Below are 16,915 nucleotides of genomic sequence, written 5' to 3'. Positions count from 1 at the left end.
CACGTAACACATCTGCTGCCTTTATTGAAGCAATAATCGATAGATGCTTCCCAGACAGAAGAAACTGACATTGGTTTCCAATGTCTGACACGGATTGGCAGACTTACTCTTGAGTGTAATTTCTTCTCTTGATAATGTTCAAATTGTTCTGGATGCTAGAACCCACAAAAATTTGAAGCTGATGACTCCAAAAGGATGAGGAAAACTCCAAAAGGAAAAGGAAGAAAGAAATAGGCGGGATCCATGAGAAGGAAGTGAAGAGACCCTAAGACCGTGGCCCCAGGAAGGGAGGAAAGAGGGGAGAGAAAACGCAGGGTGATGGGCCCAGGTGAGGAAAACAGTGGCAAACACCTATGCGATAAAGTTAATTTTCTAAGTAAACATCAGAAGGTGAGATAGTACAATAGAATACAGTACGACTGCAATTAAATCCAACAAAATGAGAGTTTGCAAAACCAAAGCCCTTCCTGTAATGCTGTAGCCTGGAAAACAAGGGAGCAGTGATAGGAAAGAGCGCAGCTGTGTGACTCCCAGTCTGTTTTTGCTTTCCCTCCACCAAGCAGAAAGCAGAAGCGGGAAAATGAAGTCTCCTGGCAGTAACAGTTCATTCTTCTCTTCTGTGACCAAGTGACCAGAAATACTCCACGCAACCAAAGGAGTGTAGAGTGCCTGATAAGACCAAAAATACTGAATCCAATAATACCCCGTCCTGCTAACAGGTCATTTTCAAGTATGGGCAGTCCTTCTCCACAGGCCTCCTCTCACTGTGTTCTCTCAGACTGTGGACAGACCTGGGATTGCAATCACCCAAGTGCAGTATACCTTGCACGTGACCTACATGAATTTCAAATGGGCTGATTTTCATGCCTGTCTTGGTCCCCAAGGATGCCATCAATTACCTCTGTCCCATCACACGCCCCATTCACCTTAGTCCAATTGGCAAATTTCCTGAGGGCACAATCAATCACACCATCTACGTCACAGTTGGAAGCAGCTTTCTCCATTCCTGGAGGGTGGTGCGCTTTCAGTCTCATCAGGTGGCCTTCAACGTGCTCTGCTCCTACAGTCGGAGGGTTTTTGCTCCCCCGACCCCTGCCTACAGGTTCAAGGATGTGAGAGACCTGGGATGCCTGATTATCAAGGAAGGCCAGGGCAAAGAACTTGCTGAGTATCGCTGCCTTAACAATGTCAGTTGAAGACTCGTCACCATTCTCACTTATCTGAGGTAGGACGTTCTACTTCAGCTGTGTCTTCTGACCAGGGAACCTCTAGAATCTCATTGTTTTATTTATCACACCTCTCAACAAGTTCACCTCCACCTGAGCCCCGGCAGTCATGATTGCAGCTCTGCACATCTGGACAGCAGGCCTGCAGACTTCCTAGGCCACTCATCTCAGCTTCCACTCGCTATACCTTTCCTCATGATCCCCAGTTTGACCATCCAGTCCTTGCTCAGCCGTACTGGTCTCCGTCCTTCCCTGCATCATTTCTGTCCCTTTGGGAGGGACAGCTCTTCTGCTCTCAGAAAGGTGTCCTTAAAGGACTGCCTGCTCTGCTCAGTTCCTGTGTCCCTAAGGACAGCCTCCCAGAATACCTCCATTAACATGGGATGCAGACAGGGAGTAGGAGAGGTGACATCAATAACTTAACTTCTTCGCTAGGAGGATTTTGACATAATCAAGAGAAGGGGGAACTGGGAAAATGTGGTTCTGTAGACGCATCACAACAGATCTCGGTTTTGAATGCAGGTGACGCCAGCCCAGAAGCAGCTACAGGACATTGCCCTGAAGCAAGCAGCACGTGGGTTATTTACACGTAGAAGGTTTTGGTGCCAGGGTGAGAGCAGGAGCTGGCACCCAGGCCAGGGCCAGGCCCAAGAGGGGCCTGGCTGAAGGCTCCACACAGTGGCTACAGCGCACCAAGCCAGGAGGCCAACAGAAGGCCAGGCCGGACACCGGCTCTCACTGGTCAGGAAGCCCAGTCCCGTGAGGTGCTCCAGGCTCTAAGGGATATGTCTAAGCAGAGACACAGCCAGGCAACGGCTAACAGCCATTGGCTAAATAGGAATCATGGATGACTTCCCCTGCTTCAACAGAGGGTGCCTGAAAGATGAAATTGCAGCAGTGTGCGCTGACAGGCCACCCAGATCTAGAAGAATGATGGAACCTCCCCCGGTGATTCCCACTCAAGCCGTGGCTTTCTCCTTTGGACATCTGTGCGCAAACGACAAGAACAGAAACACGGAAGGACACCAAAGAGGATGCAGCAAGTGTTTAATGAGTCAGAGGAGGGAAACGATGTCACTGCAAGCGCACGCAGCAAGTGTGGGGAGCAGCAGCAACAGGCATGAACCTGTTGCCCAGTGCTACGACAGCGTTGCCACCAGGCCCACACTTACTGGCCAAGAAATGAAGAGAGGTGTCAGGTCTCTTTAGGCTGGTTTTCAGGGTCCAGACAGAGATGTCTGAGGCAAACAGACAAGCGAGATACTAGATAGGAAGAGAGAGCAAAAGAGAATACGGGTAGACACTCTCTCTGTGGTCAGGGAAGTCCAGCAGGCCCCGTCCTGTGTGTGTTGCAGGGCAGAAAGAGCAGCACCACATTTGTTCTCCTGTCCAGTGGCATGCTGTGATTTCCACGGGGACCTTGACTGGGAGCAGTGCCCAGCACCTTTAGCAGGGGGGGCACCTTCTGCCACAGTAGCGGTTGGAAATGCAGGAGAGGTCAAAGCCCCCCGAGGTGATGGGCACGCCCTCAGAGCTGAGGATGCGGCCAACAGCAGCGGAGGTGGAGGAGCCCACGGCGGTGTTCTGCGGGAAGGAGCTGAGGATGGGTCCGGGCAGGGTCACCACCACGGGAGAGGGCTCAATGACGATGGTGGAGTTCTGGCACTGCCTGACACAGGGCTCATTGCAGCTGCTGGCCAGAGGGGTCGGGCCGCAGGGCCGGCATGGCACACATGGGTCGCAGCAGGACATGACTTGGGACTGCTGGTGCACCTGTTGGGAGTGAGAGCAGGAAGGAAGCAGAACATGGGGATACATGAGGAACAGAGGTCCAACAGGCCACAACTAAATCAAAGCACGTACACTCTTGGCAGCTGAAGGATGCGAAGAGGAAGTCAAAGGATTCTTGGACTCCAAATATCCAGCTATCTGCTGGCCCAAAATACCCTCCCGTGCCTATCCAGCTAGTTCCCAAATTTGAGCCCCCACGCTACCTACACACAGGCTCAGAGTCCAGGACAAATCTGCACTTCTCTTCCCCGTGACAAGGAGCCCCACAATTTGGCATGACACAAAGGTGATAACATCTCAGACACTCACTGTGCTGGGACCTCCTTTAGTTGAATGGCAAGGACAGGGGGGAGCTTCACACTCACCTGGTTCCCAAGGAGAAGGTGGTAAGAACGGTGGATGAGAGAGCAAGGAGCTGGGCTCCCTTTTATACTGGACCTAAGATGACCTATATCCAGAGGCATTGCTTATAGTGGTGATTATTTGCTGACACGCTTTTCTTGTCCCGAATGCAAATCATCCCAGATAATGATATGGGTGGTCTGCTGGCTTCCTGAGCAGTTCAGTTTCATTTCTGGCTTTACGCCATGTCACTTCCTGACTGAAGGCATCTTCTGGGAGGCAGGAAGGGAAGCCCAAGCATTTCCGCACCACAAACACCAGTGAGAGCAACAGACTCATTTTGTGTGCTTCCGGAGTCCAGCCAAGGCAGATGATGTCAGCCTAGGTCACTCCTTTAAGGTTTCTTAGGGGCCCTTCTGGCAAGAGCTGTACCAGCTCCTGAGTGTGGAGTCTTGACCCCTTCTCTGTGTGGCCAATTCTGCTGCTGTGTTTTGTCTCCTTGCTTTTTGTCTCACTGATCACGGAATGGGGCACCAAGTTGCGCAGAGTCCTCTCCAGACCTCAAAATGTCTCAAGAGCTAAGGCTGCAACAGGAGGGCTATTTTAATAAGAAAAAAATGACGGGAGCCATACAGACAGCAGGTAAATCATATACCCTCCCAGGAGGTTCCCCCAGGTGGGGGAACCGCTGATTTCGAGAAGAATCACACAGGGCTAAGAGGATTATTCCCATGTCTCACTCTGTAGGTCTTGCTCCAAGGCATCAGGGCTGAGGGAGTTCATGCAGAAGCCCAGCAAAAGCCAGCAGGATCACAGAATCACAGATTTGCAGGGATTGGAAGGGACCTCGAGAGATCATCTTCAGAGGAACTTAACATGTAGGAATTTCCAGTGCTGCAGCTCCTGTTTGTTGCCCTGCTGGGGTCAAGGTACACATCCTTCACTGCTGTCCCCTTGGTGATTACCCACCCAGCGGGTGATGACAACACGGAATCCTGTGAGGTTGCTCAAGCATGATTTCTCCTTTGGTGAATCCATGTTCACTGCTTCCAATCAACTTCTTTCCTTCCAACTACTTGGGCATAGCATCCACAAGGCCAGGGCACTCACCACATTAAGCAGGAGATCCACACTTTCTCTTGTCTTGCTTGTCCCCGTGACATACTTAAAGAAGACTTTCACGTTACCCTTGATCTCTCTCACCAAATTTAATTCTATCTGGGCCTTAGCCTTCCTTCTTGCATCCTCACAGACTCAGACACCAGTCTGAGTATATCCCTCCCAAGTGACCGTGCTCAGGATGCACACTGTAAAGACAATTTTTTCTCCCCCGGAGTTTCTCCGTGAGTGCCATGCTTGTCCATGCTGGTCTCCTGCCCTTTATGCTTGATTTCTAAACAAAAGTAGATCGCAATGTGACTGCACGGCAAATCTGCATGAGCGGGGTTCTGTCTGTGCTCTTCCCAACCTGCAGCACATGCTGGGTTACAGCCATGAGTGCGCTTAGCCGCAGAGTGGCTGCAAAACTCCTTGAGCAGAGAAGAAAGCAGCTGCCTGCCTGCAACGTGCCTGCAAGGCAAAGGGAGAAGGTCAGAGGGCAGCAAGATGATGCAGGGGAGGATGGGACAGCACTGGGCGGGATGGGACAGAATGGCCAGGTCTCCTGAGTGTGCCTGACATGAGTCAGAGCATAGGGCCAGATATCACGCAGGTCACCTGGCACTGCTCCAGAAATCCAGTGCCATGAAAGGTTCCTTTGCAGTGGCCCAGCTCACGCACACCGACACGGAATTATGCAACAATCTTCACCCACAGACAATGGTACAGAACCAGCACACTGCAGACACAAGCATATGCTTGGGTTCATAACATTTTCTGGTACTCACTGAGACTGCACAGAGAGGAAAAATCCACTGGGAGACTTGAAAAAGATATTGGAGACCATTTGTTAGCCTGAGGGGTGCTAGAAAGGGAATCAGATGGAGTGTGCGGTGCTCACCAGTGCTGAGAGTTTAGGCACAGAATGGCAGAAATGAACTTCCATCGTGGAGAGGAAAAGGTGCTAGATTTTCTCCAGTTGTTCACCCAGAACGTAAAAGACAGCACAATACGGAAGGGAAGAAGGAGCTCTGTATGGACAGGATCTCCAGAGTGCTACCTGGGGAAAATCCACTTGATTCCCTGTTACTCTACACAAAATCTGCATTCCTGGAATGGATTAACTCATTGTCTACAACCCTTTCGGTTCTTTCAGTTTGAAAACCGCTATTCATACGCCATTTATCATTTGGTCTTCCTTTAGAGAGCTGGACAGGACTCGACACATCTTTTCACCCCATTCCAGCAACCCCAAGGCAAAATATGAGGAGACAAAACAGGAGGGCGGAATTTTCCAGAAACTTGTGTCATGTGGAATCGGGTCCCACTCCGGAGATGGTACACCTCCTGCAAGAAAGGCCCCTAAGAAAGGCCCCGGAGGAGTGACCCGGGCTGACGTCATTTCCACTTGCTGGACTCTCTTGGCACATGAATTCACTCTGTTTCCCACCCTGCTGTCTGTGGTGTGGAAATGCTTGGGCCTCCCCTCATTACTCTCAAAAGATGCCTTCAGCGTGGCATGGAAATTACACAAAGCTGGAAACACAACGGTGCTGCGCAGGAAGCCAGCACACTGTCCGTATCATTAGCGAGGATGCTTGGCATTCAAGAGGCGCTTGTCAGAAAATAATCACTACGGTGAGTGATGTCTCTGGATATGGGTCAGCTTCGGTTCACTATAAAAGACAGCCCAGTTCCTTACTCTCTCATTCGCTTCTCTTGCCTCTTTCTTCCTGGGAACCAGGTGAGTGTGAGCCCCCTTCCTGTCTCTCTCTCTCTCTCTCTCTTCATCAGGAGGCCTGAGGTCTATAGACCTCTCGTGTGCTACCAGCTCTGTACCATGACAAAGCTTGCAGCTGCTGGTCGTGGGAAAGGGAAGTGGGCAGAAGGTTGGTCCTGGACGGTAGCTGGGACTGCACTGCGGGGCTTCTGGGCTAGGATCTAAGAAGTAGCTTGATCGGCACCGGGTGCTTCTTACTGGGACCTGGCAGGAGCAGACCAGGAAGCCAATGATCATCCGTGCACAGCTTCCAACTCCCAGGACTGCATGGGCATGATTCCCTCTTGGTGGGATGGCAGCCTCCTCCTGACTCTCTATTTTCTCCACTCGGTCCTCTCTCCCAACAGGTGCACTGCCAACCCAAAGACATGTCCTGCTGCGACCCGTGCGTGCCATGCCGGCCCTGCGGCCCCACTCCTCTGGCCAGCAGCTGCAACGAGCCCTGTGTCAGGCAGTGCCAGGACTCCACCATCGTCATTGAGCCCTCTCCCGTGGTGGTGACCCTGCCCGGACCCATCCTCAGCTCCTTCCCGCAGAACACCGCCGTGGGCTCCTCCACCTCCGCTGCTGTTGGCAGCATCCTCAGCTGTCAGGGCGTGCCCATCACCTCGGGGGGCTTTGACCTCTCCTGCATTTCCAACCGCTACTGTGGCAGAAGGTGCTACTAAAGATGCTGGGCACTGCTCCCAGTCAAGGTCCCCCACAATCTCACGACACGGTGCTGGACAGGAGAACTGACTTTGTGCTGCTGTTTTCAGAGCAGATGACCACCCTGTCATGACAGACAGGAGGGCCTCACCTGGCTTCTCTGTCTACGTGGCCAATGTCTAACTATATTCCCTTCCACTCACTTTCTCTCTTTTCTTTGTTGTCTGTTGATCTCCCCAAAGCTCTCTGGGAAGGTCCCAGGGACCTGCTAGCCTCTCTCCTCTGATGGGCATTTAGGTGGGTGTCCCGTGGCATTTCTGCCATGGGAAAAGGGGAACAGATTCTTGTCTGCTTCTGCTGCTCCCTGCCTTTGGGATCTGCACTTTGGCTGACATCATTTCCCTCCCTAGACTTATTAAACATTTGCTGCAACCTTCATTGCATCCCTGTATGGTTTGTCCTTCTTCTGCCTAATATGGCCAGATGAGAAAATTCTTGCTCTGAAATGATGAAGCCCCAGTCTGTAACTTCCCTACTAGTTGGGGTGGCGGGTGGGGGATTTGGGGGGATGGGGAGGCAACTGTAGACTTTCAGCCTTCAGTGAAGGCCACATCTAGAGCAGCCTTGCTGCATGTGTGCCTGAACATTTGCAGGCCTCCTCTTGTCCACATGGCCTGGCCAGGCTCCGTGGAAGTCCTGGACAGACGCTGGATGGAGTTTTCAGACAGGCAACTGACAGGCCTTGCCTGGGCTGGAGCCCTTGTCCCACTTCTTACCTCAACTCTGACATGAACTGCACGTAACACATCTGCTGCCTTTATTGAAGCAATAATCGATAGATGCTTCCCAGACAGAAGAAACTGACATTGGTTTCCAATGTCTGACACGGATTGGCAGACTTACTCTTGAGTGTAATTTCTTCTCTTGATAATGTTCAAATTGTTCTGGATGCTAGAACCCACAAAAATTTGAAGCTGATGACTCCAAAAGGATGAGGAAAACTCCAAAAGGAAAAGGAAGAAAGAAATAGGCGGGATCCATGAGAAGGAAGTGAAGAGACCCTAAGACCGTGGCCCCAGGAAGGGAGGAAAGAGGGGAGAGAAAACGCAGGGTGATGGGCCCAGGTGAGGAAAACAGTGGCAAACACCTATGCGATAAAGTTAATTTTCTAAGTAAACATCAGAAGGTGAGATAGTACAATAGAATACAGTACGACTGCAATTAAATCCAACAAAATGAGAGTTTGCAAAACCAAAGCCCTTCCTGTAATGCTGTAGCCTGGAAAACAAGGGAGCAGTGATAGGAAAGAGCGCAGCTGTGTGACTCCCAGTCTGTTTTTGCTTTCCCTCCACCAAGCAGAAAGCAGAAGCGGGAAAATGAAGTCTCCTGGCAGTAACAGTTCATTCTTCTCTTCTGTGACCAAGTGACCAGAAATACTCCACGCAACCAAAGGAGTGTAGAGTGCCTGATAAGACCAAAAATACTGAATCCAATAATACCCCGTCCTGCTAACAGGTCATTTTCAAGTATGGGCAGTCCTTCTCCACAGGCCTCCTCTCACTGTGTTCTCTCAGACTGTGGACAGACCTGGGATTGCAATCACCCAAGTGCAGTATACCTTGCACGTGACCTACATGAATTTCAAATGGGCTGATTTTCATGCCTGTCTTGGTCCCGAAGGATGCCATCAATTACCTCTGTCCCATCACACGCCCCATTCACCTTAGTCCAATTGGCAAATTTCCTGAGGGCACAATCAATCACACCATCTACGTCACAGTTGGAAGCAGCTTTCTCCATTCCTGGAGGGTGGTGCGCTTTCAGTCTCATCAGGTGGCCTTCAACGTGCTCTGCTCCTACAGTCGGAGGGTTTTTGCTCCCCCGACCCCTGCCTACAGGTTCAAGGATGTGAGAGACCTGGGATGCCTGATTATCAAGGAAGGCCAGGGCAAAGAACTTGCTGAGTATCGCTGCCTTAACAATGTCAGTTGAAGACTCGTCACCATTCTCACTTATCTGAGGTAGGACGTTCTACTTCAGCTGTGTCTTCTGACCAGGGAACCTCTAGAATCTCATTGTTTTATTTATCACACCTCTCAACAAGTTCACCTCCACCTGAGCCCCGGCAGTCATGATTGCAGCTCTGCACATCTGGACAGCAGGCCTGCAGACTTCCTAGGCCACTCATCTCAGCTTCCACTCGCTATACCTTTCCTCATGATCCCCAGTTTGACCATCCAGTCCTTGCTCAGCCGTACTGGTCTCCGTCCTTCCCTGCATCATTTCTGTCCCTTTGGGAGGGACAGCTCTTCTGCTCTCAGAAAGGTGTCCTTAAAGGACTGCCTGCTCTGCTCAGTTCCTGTGTCCCTAAGGACAGCCTCCCAGAATACCTCCATTAACATGGGATGCAGACAGGGAGTAGGAGAGGTGACATCAATAACTTAACTTCTTCGCTAGGAGGATTTTGACATAATCAAGAGAAGGGGGAACTGGGAAAATGTGGTTCTGTAGACGCATCACAACAGATCTCGGTTTTGAATGCAGGTGACGCCAGCCCAGAAGCAGCTACAGGACATTGCCCTGAAGCAAGCAGCACGTGGGTTATTTACACGTAGAAGGTTTTGGTGCCAGGGTGAGAGCAGGAGCTGGCACCCAGGCCAGGGCCAGGCCCAAGAGGGGCCTGGCTGAAGGCTCCACACAGTGGCTACAGCGCACCAAGCCAGGAGGCCAACAGAAGGCCAGGCCGGACACCGGCTCTCACTGGTCAGGAAGCCCAGTCCCGTGAGGTGCTCCAGGCTCTAAGGGATATGTCTAAGCAGAGACACAGCCAGGCAACGGCTAACAGCCATTGGCTAAATAGGAATCATGGATGACTTCCCCTGCTCTTCCCCTGCTTCAACAGAGGGTGCCTGAAAGATGAAATTGCAGCAGTGTGCGCTGACAGGCCACCCAGATCTAGAAGAATGATGGAACCTCCCCGGTGATTCCCACTCAAGCCGTGGCTTTCTCCTTTGGACATCTGTGCGCAAACGACAAGAACAGAAACACGGAAGGACACCAAAGAGGATGCAGCAAGTGTTTAATGAGTCAGAGGAGGGAAACGATGTCACTGCAAGCGCACGCAGCAAGTGTGGGGAGCAGCAGCAACGGGCATGAACCTGTTGCCCAGTGCTACGACAGCGTTGCCACCAGGCCCACACTTACTGCCAAGAAATGAAGAGAGGTGTCAGGTCTCTTTAGGCTGGTTTCAGGGTCCAGACAGAGATGTCTGAGGCAAACAGACAAGCGAGATACTAGATAGAAGAGAGAGCAAAAGAGAATACGGGTAGACACTCTCTCTGTGGTAGGGAAGTCCAGCAGGCCCCGTCCTGTGTGTGTTGCAGGCAGAAAGAGCAGCACCACATTTGTTCTCCTGTCCAGTGGCATGCTGTGATTTCCACGGGACCTTGACTGGGAGCAGTGCCCAGCACCTTTAGCAGGGGGGGCACCTTCTGCCACAGTAGCGGTTGGAAATGCAGGAGAGGTCAAAGCCCCCCGAGGTGATGGCACGCCTCAGAGCTGAGGATGCGGCCAACAGCAGCGGAGGTGGAGGAGCCCACGGCGGTGTTCTGCGGGAAGGAGCTGAGGAGTGGTCCGGGCAGGGTCACCACCCGGAGAGGGCTCAATGACGATGGTGGAGTTCTGGCACTGCCTGACACAGGGCTCATTGCAGCTGCTGGCCAGAGGGGTCGGGCCGCAGGGCCGGCATGGCACACATGGGTCGCAGCAGGACATGACTTGGGACTGCTGGTGCACCTGTTGGGAGTGAGAGCAGGAAGGAAGCAGAACATGGGGATACATGAGGAACAGAGGTCCAACAGGCCACAACTAAATCAAAGCACGTACACTCTTGGCAGCTGAAGGATGCGAAGAGGAAGTCAAAGGATTCTTGGACTCCAAATATCCAGCTATCTGCTGGCCCTAAATACCCTCCCGTGCCTATCCAGCTAGTTCCCAAATTTGAGCCCCCACGCTACCTACACACAGGCTCAGAGTCCAGGACAAATCTGCACTTCTCTTCCCCGTGACAAGGAGCCCCACAATTTGGCATGACACAAAGGTGATAACATCTCAGACACTCACTGTGCTGGGACCTCCTTTAGTTGAATGGCAAGGACAGGGGGGAGCTTCACACTCACCTGGTTCCCAAGGAGAAGGTGGTAAGAACGGTGGATGAGAGAGCAAGGAGCTGGGCTCCCTTTTATACTGGACCTAAGATGACCTATATCCAGAGGCATTGCTTATAGTGGTGATTATTTGCTGACACGCTTTTCTTGTCCCGAATGCAAATCATCCCAGATAATGATATGGGTGGTCTGCTGGCTTCCTGAGCAGTTCAGTTTCATTTCTGGCTTTACGCCATGTCACTTCCTGACTGAAGGCATCTTCTGGGAGGCAGGAAGGGAAGCCCAAGCATTTCCGCACCACAAACACCAGTGAGAGCAACAGACTCATTTTGTGTGCTTCCGGAGTCCAGCCAAGGCAGATGATGTCAGCCTAGGTCACTCCTTTAAGGTTTCTTAGGGGCCCTTCTGGCAAGAGCTGTACCAGCTCCTGAGTGTGGAGTCTTGACCCCTTCTCTGTGTGGCCAATTCTGCTGCTGTGTTTTGTCTCCTTGCTTTTTGTCTCACTGATCACGGAATGGGGCACCAAGTTGCGCAGAGTCCTCTCCAGACCTCAAAATGTCTCAAGAGCTAAGGCTGCAACAGGAGGGCTATTTTAATAAGAAAAAAATGACGGGAGCCATACAGACAGCAGGTAAATCATATACCCTCCCAGGTGGGGGAACCGCTGATTTCGAGAAGAATCACACAGGGCTAAGAGGATTATTCCCATGTCTCACTCTGTAGGTCTTGCTCCAAGGCATCAGGGCTGAGGGAGTTCATGCAGAAGCCCAGCAAAAGCCAGCAGGATCACAGAATCACAGATTTGCAGGGATTGGAAGGGACCTCGAGAGATCATCTTCAGAGGAACTTAACATGTAGGAATTTCCAGTGCTGCAGCTCCTGTTTGTTGCCCTGCTGGGGTCAAGGTACACATCCTTCACTGCTGTCCCCTTGGTGATTACCCACCCAGCGGGTGATGGCAACACGGAATCCTGTGAGGTTGCTCAAGCATGATTTCTCCTTTGGTGAATCCATGTTCACTGCTTCCAATCAACTTCTTTCCTTCCAACTACTTGGGCATAGCATCCACAAGGCCAGGGCACTCACCACATTAAGCAGGAGATCCACACTTTCTCTTGTCTTGCTTGTCCCCGTGACATACTTAAAGAAGACTTTCACGTTACCCTTGATCTCTCTCACCAAATTTAATTCTATCTGGGCCTTAGCCTTCCTTCTTGCATCCTCACAGACTCAGACACCAGTCTGAGTATATCCCTCCCAAGTGACCGTGCTCAGGATGCACACTGTAAAGACAATTTTTTCTCCCCCGGAGTTTCTCCGTGAGTGCCATGCTTGTCCATGCTGGTCTCCTGCCCTTTATGCTTGATTTCTAAACAAAAGTAGATCGCAATGTGACTGCACGGCAAATCTGCATGAGCGGGGTTCTGTCTGTGCTCTTCCCAACCTGCAGCACATGCTGGGTTACAGCCATGAGTGCGCTTAGCCGCAGAGTGGCTGCAAAACTCCTTGAGCAGAGAAGAAAGCAGCTGCCTGCCTGCAACGTGCCTGCAAGGCAAAGGGAGAAGGTCAGAGGGCAGCAAGATGATGCAGGGGAGGATGGGACAGCACTGGGCGGGATGGGACAGAATGGCCAGGTCTCCTGAGTGTGCCTGACATGAGTCAGAGCATAGGGCCAGATATCACGCAGGTCACCTGGCACTGCTCCAGAAATCCAGTGCCATGAAAGGTTCCTTTGCAGTGGCCCAGCTCACGCACACCGACACGGAATTATGCAACAATCTTCACCCACAGACAATGGTACAGAACCAGCACACTGCAGACACAAGCATATGCTTGGGTTCATAACATTTTCTGGTACTCACTGAGACTGCACAGAGAGGAAAAATCCACTGGGAGACTTGAAAAAGATATTGGAGACCATTTGTTAGCCTGAGGGGTGCTAGAAAGGGAATCAGATGGAGTGTGCGGTGCTCACCAGTGCTGAGAGTTTAGGCACAGAATGGCAGAAATGAACTTCCATCGTGGAGAGGAAAAGGTGCTAGATTTTCTCCAGTTGTTCACCCAGAACGTAAAAGACAGCACAATACGGAAGGGAAGAAGGAGCTCTGTATGGACAGGATCTCCAGAGTGCTACCTGGGGAAAATCCACTTGATTCCCTGTTACTCTACACAAAATCTGCATTCCTGGAATGGATTAACTCATTGTCTACAACCCTTTCGGTTCTTTCAGTTTGAAAACCGCTATTCATACGCCATTTATCATTTGGTCTTCCTTTAGAGAGCTGGACAGGACTCGACACATCTTTTCACCCCATTCCAGCAACCCCAAGGCAAAATATGAGGAGACAAAACAGGAGGGCGGAATTTTCCAGAAACTTGTGTCATGTGGAATCGGGTCCCACTCCGGAGATGGTACACCTCCTGCAAGAAAGGCCCCTAAGAAAGGCCCCGGAGGAGTGACCCGGGCTGACGTCATTTCCACTTGCTGGACTCTCTTGGCACATGAATTCACTCTGTTTCCCACCCTGCTGTCTGTGGTGTGGAAATGCTTGGGCCTCCCCTCATTACTCTCAAAAGATGCCTTCAGCGTGGCATGGAAATTACACAAAGCTGGAAACACAACGGTGCTGCGCAGGAAGCCAGCACACTGTCCGTATCATTAGCGAGGATGCTTGGCATTCAAGAGGCGCTTGTCAGAAAATAATCACTACGGTGAGTGATGTCTCTGGATATGGGTCAGCTTCGGTTCACTATAAAAGACAGCCCAGTTCCTTACTCTCTCATTCGCTTCTCTTGCCTCTTTCTTCCTGGGAACCAGGTGAGTGTGAGCCCCTTCCTGTCTCTCTCTCTCTCTCTCTCTTCATCAGGAGGCCTGAGGTCTATAGACCTCTCGTGTGCTACCAGCTCTGTACCATGACAAAGCTTGCAGCTGCTGGTCGTGGGAAAGGGAAGTGGGCAGAAGGTTGGTCCTGGACGGTAGCTGGGACTGCACTGCGGGGCTTCTGGGCTAGGATCTAAGAAGTAGCTTGATCGGCACCGGGTGCTTCTTTCTGGGACCTGGCAGGAGCAGACCAGGAAGCCAATGATCATCCGTGCACAGCTTCCAACTCCCAGGACTGCATGGGCATGATTCCCTCTTGGTGGGATGGCAGCCTCCTCCTGACTCTCTATTTTCTCCACTCGGTCCTCTCTCCCAACAGGTGCACTGCCAACCCAAAGACATGTCCTGCTGCGACCCGTGCGTGCCATGCCGGCCCTGCGGCCCCACTCCTCTGGCCAGCAGCTGCAACGAGCCCTGTGTCAGGCAGTGCCAGGACTCCACCATCGTCATTGAGCCCTCTCCCGTGGTGGTGACCCTGCCCGGACCCATCCTCAGCTCCTTCCCGCAGAACACCGCCGTGGGCTCCTCCACCTCCGCTGCTGTTGGCAGCATCCTCAGCTGTCAGGGCGTGCCCATCACCTCGGGGGGCTTTGACCTCTCCTGCATTTCCAACCGCTACTGTGGCAGAAGGTGCTACTAAAGATGCTGGGCACTGCTCCCAGTCAAGGTCCCCCACAATCTCACGACACGGTGCTGGACAGGAGAACTGACTTTGTGCTGCTGTTTTCAGAGCAGATGACCACCCTGTCATGACAGACAGGAGGGCCTCACCTGGCTTCTCAGTCTACGTGGCCAATGTCTAACTATATTCCCTTCCACTCACTTTCTCTCTTTTCTTTGTTGTCTGTTGATCTCCCCAAAGCTCTCTGGAAGGTCCCAGGGACCTGCTAGCCTCTCTCCTCTGATGGGCATTTAGGTGGGTGTCCCGTGGCATTTCTGCCATGGGAAAAGGGGAACAGATTCTTGTCTGCTTCTGCTGCTCCCTGCCTTTGGGATCTGCACTTTGGCTGACATCATTTCCCTCCCTAGACTTATTAAACATTTGCTGCAACCTTCATTGCATCCCTGTATGGTTTGTCCTTCTTCTGCCTAATATGGCCAGATGAGAAAATTCTTGCTCTGAAATGATGAAGCCCCAGTCTGTAACTTCCCTACTAGTTGGGGTGGCGGGTGGGGGATCTGGGGGAATGGGGAGGCAACTGTAGACTTTCAGCCTTCAGTGAAGGCCACATCTAGAGCAGCCTTGCTGCATGTGTGCCTGAACATTTGCAGGCCTCCTCTTGTCCACATGGCCTGGCCAGGCTCCGTGGAAGTCCTGGACAGACGCTGGATGGAGTTTTCAGACAGGCAACTGACAGGTCTTGCCTGGGCTGGAGCCCTTGTCCCACTTCTTACCTCAACTCTGACATGAACTGCACGTAACACATCTGCTGCCTTTATTGAAGCAATAATCGATAGATGCTTCCCAGACAGAAGAAACTGACATTGGTTTCCAATGTCTGACACGGATTGGCAGACTTACTCTTGAGTGTAATTTCTTCTCTTGATAATGTTCAAATTGTTCTGGATGCTAGAACCCACAAAAATTTGAAGCTGATGACTACAAAAGGATGAGGAAAACTCCAAAAGGAAAAGGAAGAAAGAAATAGGCGGGATCCATGAGAAGGAAGTGAAGAGACCCTAAGACCGTGGCCCCAGGAAGGGAGGAAAGAGGGGAGAGAAAACGCAGGGTGATGGGCCCAGGTGAGGAAAACAGTGGCAAACACCTATGCGATAAAGTTAATTTTCTAAGTAAACATCAGAAGGTGAGATAGTACAATAGAATACAGTACGACTGCAATTAAATCCAACAAAATGAGAGTTTGCAAAACCAAAGCCCTTCCTGTAATGCTGTAGCCTGGAAAACAAGGGAGCAGTGATAGGAAAGAGCGCAGCTGTGTGACTCCCAGTCTGTTTTTGCTTTCCCTCCACCAAGCAGAAAGCAGAAGCGGGAAAATGAAGTCTCCTGGCAGTAACAGTTCATTCTTCTCTTCTGTGACCAAGTGACCAGAAATACTCCACGCAACCAAAGGAGTGTAGAGTGCCTGATAAGACCAAAAATACTGAATCCAATAATACCCCGTCCTGCTAACAGGTCATTTTCAAGTATGGGCAGTCCTTCTCCACAGGCCTCCTCTCACTGTGTTCTCTCAGACTGTGGACAGACCTGGGATTGCAATCACCCAAGTGCAGTATACCTTGCACGTGACCTACATGAATTTCAAATGGGCTGATTTTCATGCCTGTCTTGGTCCCCAAGGATGCCATCAATTACCTCTGTCCCATCACACGCCCCATTCACCTTAGTCCAATTGGCAAATTTCCTGAGGGCACAATCAATCACACCATCTACGTCACAGTTGGAAGCAGCTTTCTCCATTCCTGGAGGGTGGTGCGCTTTCAGTCTCATCAGGTGGCCTTCAACGTGCTCTGCTCCTACAGTCGGAGGGTTTTTGCTCCCCCGACCCCTGCCTACAGGTTCAAGGATGTGAGAGACCTGGGATGCCTGATTATCAAGGAAGGCCAGGGCAAAGAACTTGCTGAGTATCGCTGCCTTAACAATGTCAGTTGAAGACTCGTCACCATTCTCACTTATCTGAGGTAGGACGTTCTACTTCAGCTGTGTCTTCTGACCAGGGAACCTCTAGAATCTCATTGTTTTATTTATCACACCTCTCAACAAGTTCACCTCCACCTGAGCCCCGGCAGTCATGATTGCAGCTCTGCACATCTGGACAGCAGGCCTGCAGACTTCCTAGGCCACTCATCTCAGCTTCCACTCGCTATACCTTTCCTCATGATCCCCAGTTTGACCATCCAGTCCTTGCTCAGCCGTACTGGTCTCCGTCCTTCCCTGCATCATTTCTGTCCCTTTGGGAGGGACAGCTCTTCTGCTCTCAGAAAGGTGTCCTTAAAGGACTGCCTGCTCTGCTCAGTTCCTGTG

At 51.5% G+C, this 16,915-nt stretch overlaps 3 protein-coding genes across 3 annotated transcripts; 2 read left to right on the top strand and 1 right to left on the bottom strand.

Annotated features, from left to right (window-relative positions):
* Positions 1-2,672: 2,672 nt before the first annotated feature.
* Positions 2,673-3,481, bottom strand: LOC306955928 (feather keratin Cos1-1/Cos1-3/Cos2-1-like; the record flags this gene model as incomplete). Its single annotated transcript, XM_079547307.1, has 2 exons — positions 2,673-2,999; positions 3,383-3,481. The coding sequence occupies 2 exons, from the start codon at positions 3,479-3,481 to the stop codon at positions 2,673-2,675; spliced, it is 426 nt and encodes a 141-aa protein (XP_079403433.1).
* Positions 3,482-6,102: 2,621 nt separating this feature from the next.
* LOC306955766 (feather keratin Cos1-1/Cos1-3/Cos2-1-like) lies at positions 6,103-6,905 on the top strand (the record flags this gene model as incomplete). The annotated part of the gene is made up of 2 exons (XM_079547132.1): positions 6,103-6,201; positions 6,585-6,905. The coding sequence occupies 2 exons, from the start codon at positions 6,103-6,105 to the stop codon at positions 6,903-6,905; spliced, it is 420 nt and encodes a 139-aa protein (XP_079403258.1).
* A 6,865-nt stretch (positions 6,906-13,770) lies between these two features.
* On the top strand, positions 13,771-14,572 carry LOC306955660 (feather keratin Cos1-1/Cos1-3/Cos2-1-like; the record flags this gene model as incomplete). Its single annotated transcript, XM_079546996.1, has 2 exons — positions 13,771-13,869; positions 14,252-14,572. 2 exons carry the CDS (start codon positions 13,771-13,773, stop codon positions 14,570-14,572), a joined length of 420 nt encoding a protein of 139 aa, XP_079403122.1.
* Positions 14,573-16,915: the final 2,343 nt, after the last annotated feature.

This window comes from Tetrao urogallus, assembly GCF_951394365.1.
Source record: "Tetrao urogallus genome assembly, chromosome: 26".
NCBI lineage: Eukaryota > Metazoa > Chordata > Aves > Galliformes > Phasianidae > Tetrao > Tetrao urogallus.
Note: the sequence above shows the minus strand (reverse complement) of the source record. Positions and strands in the feature narration are given on the sequence as shown.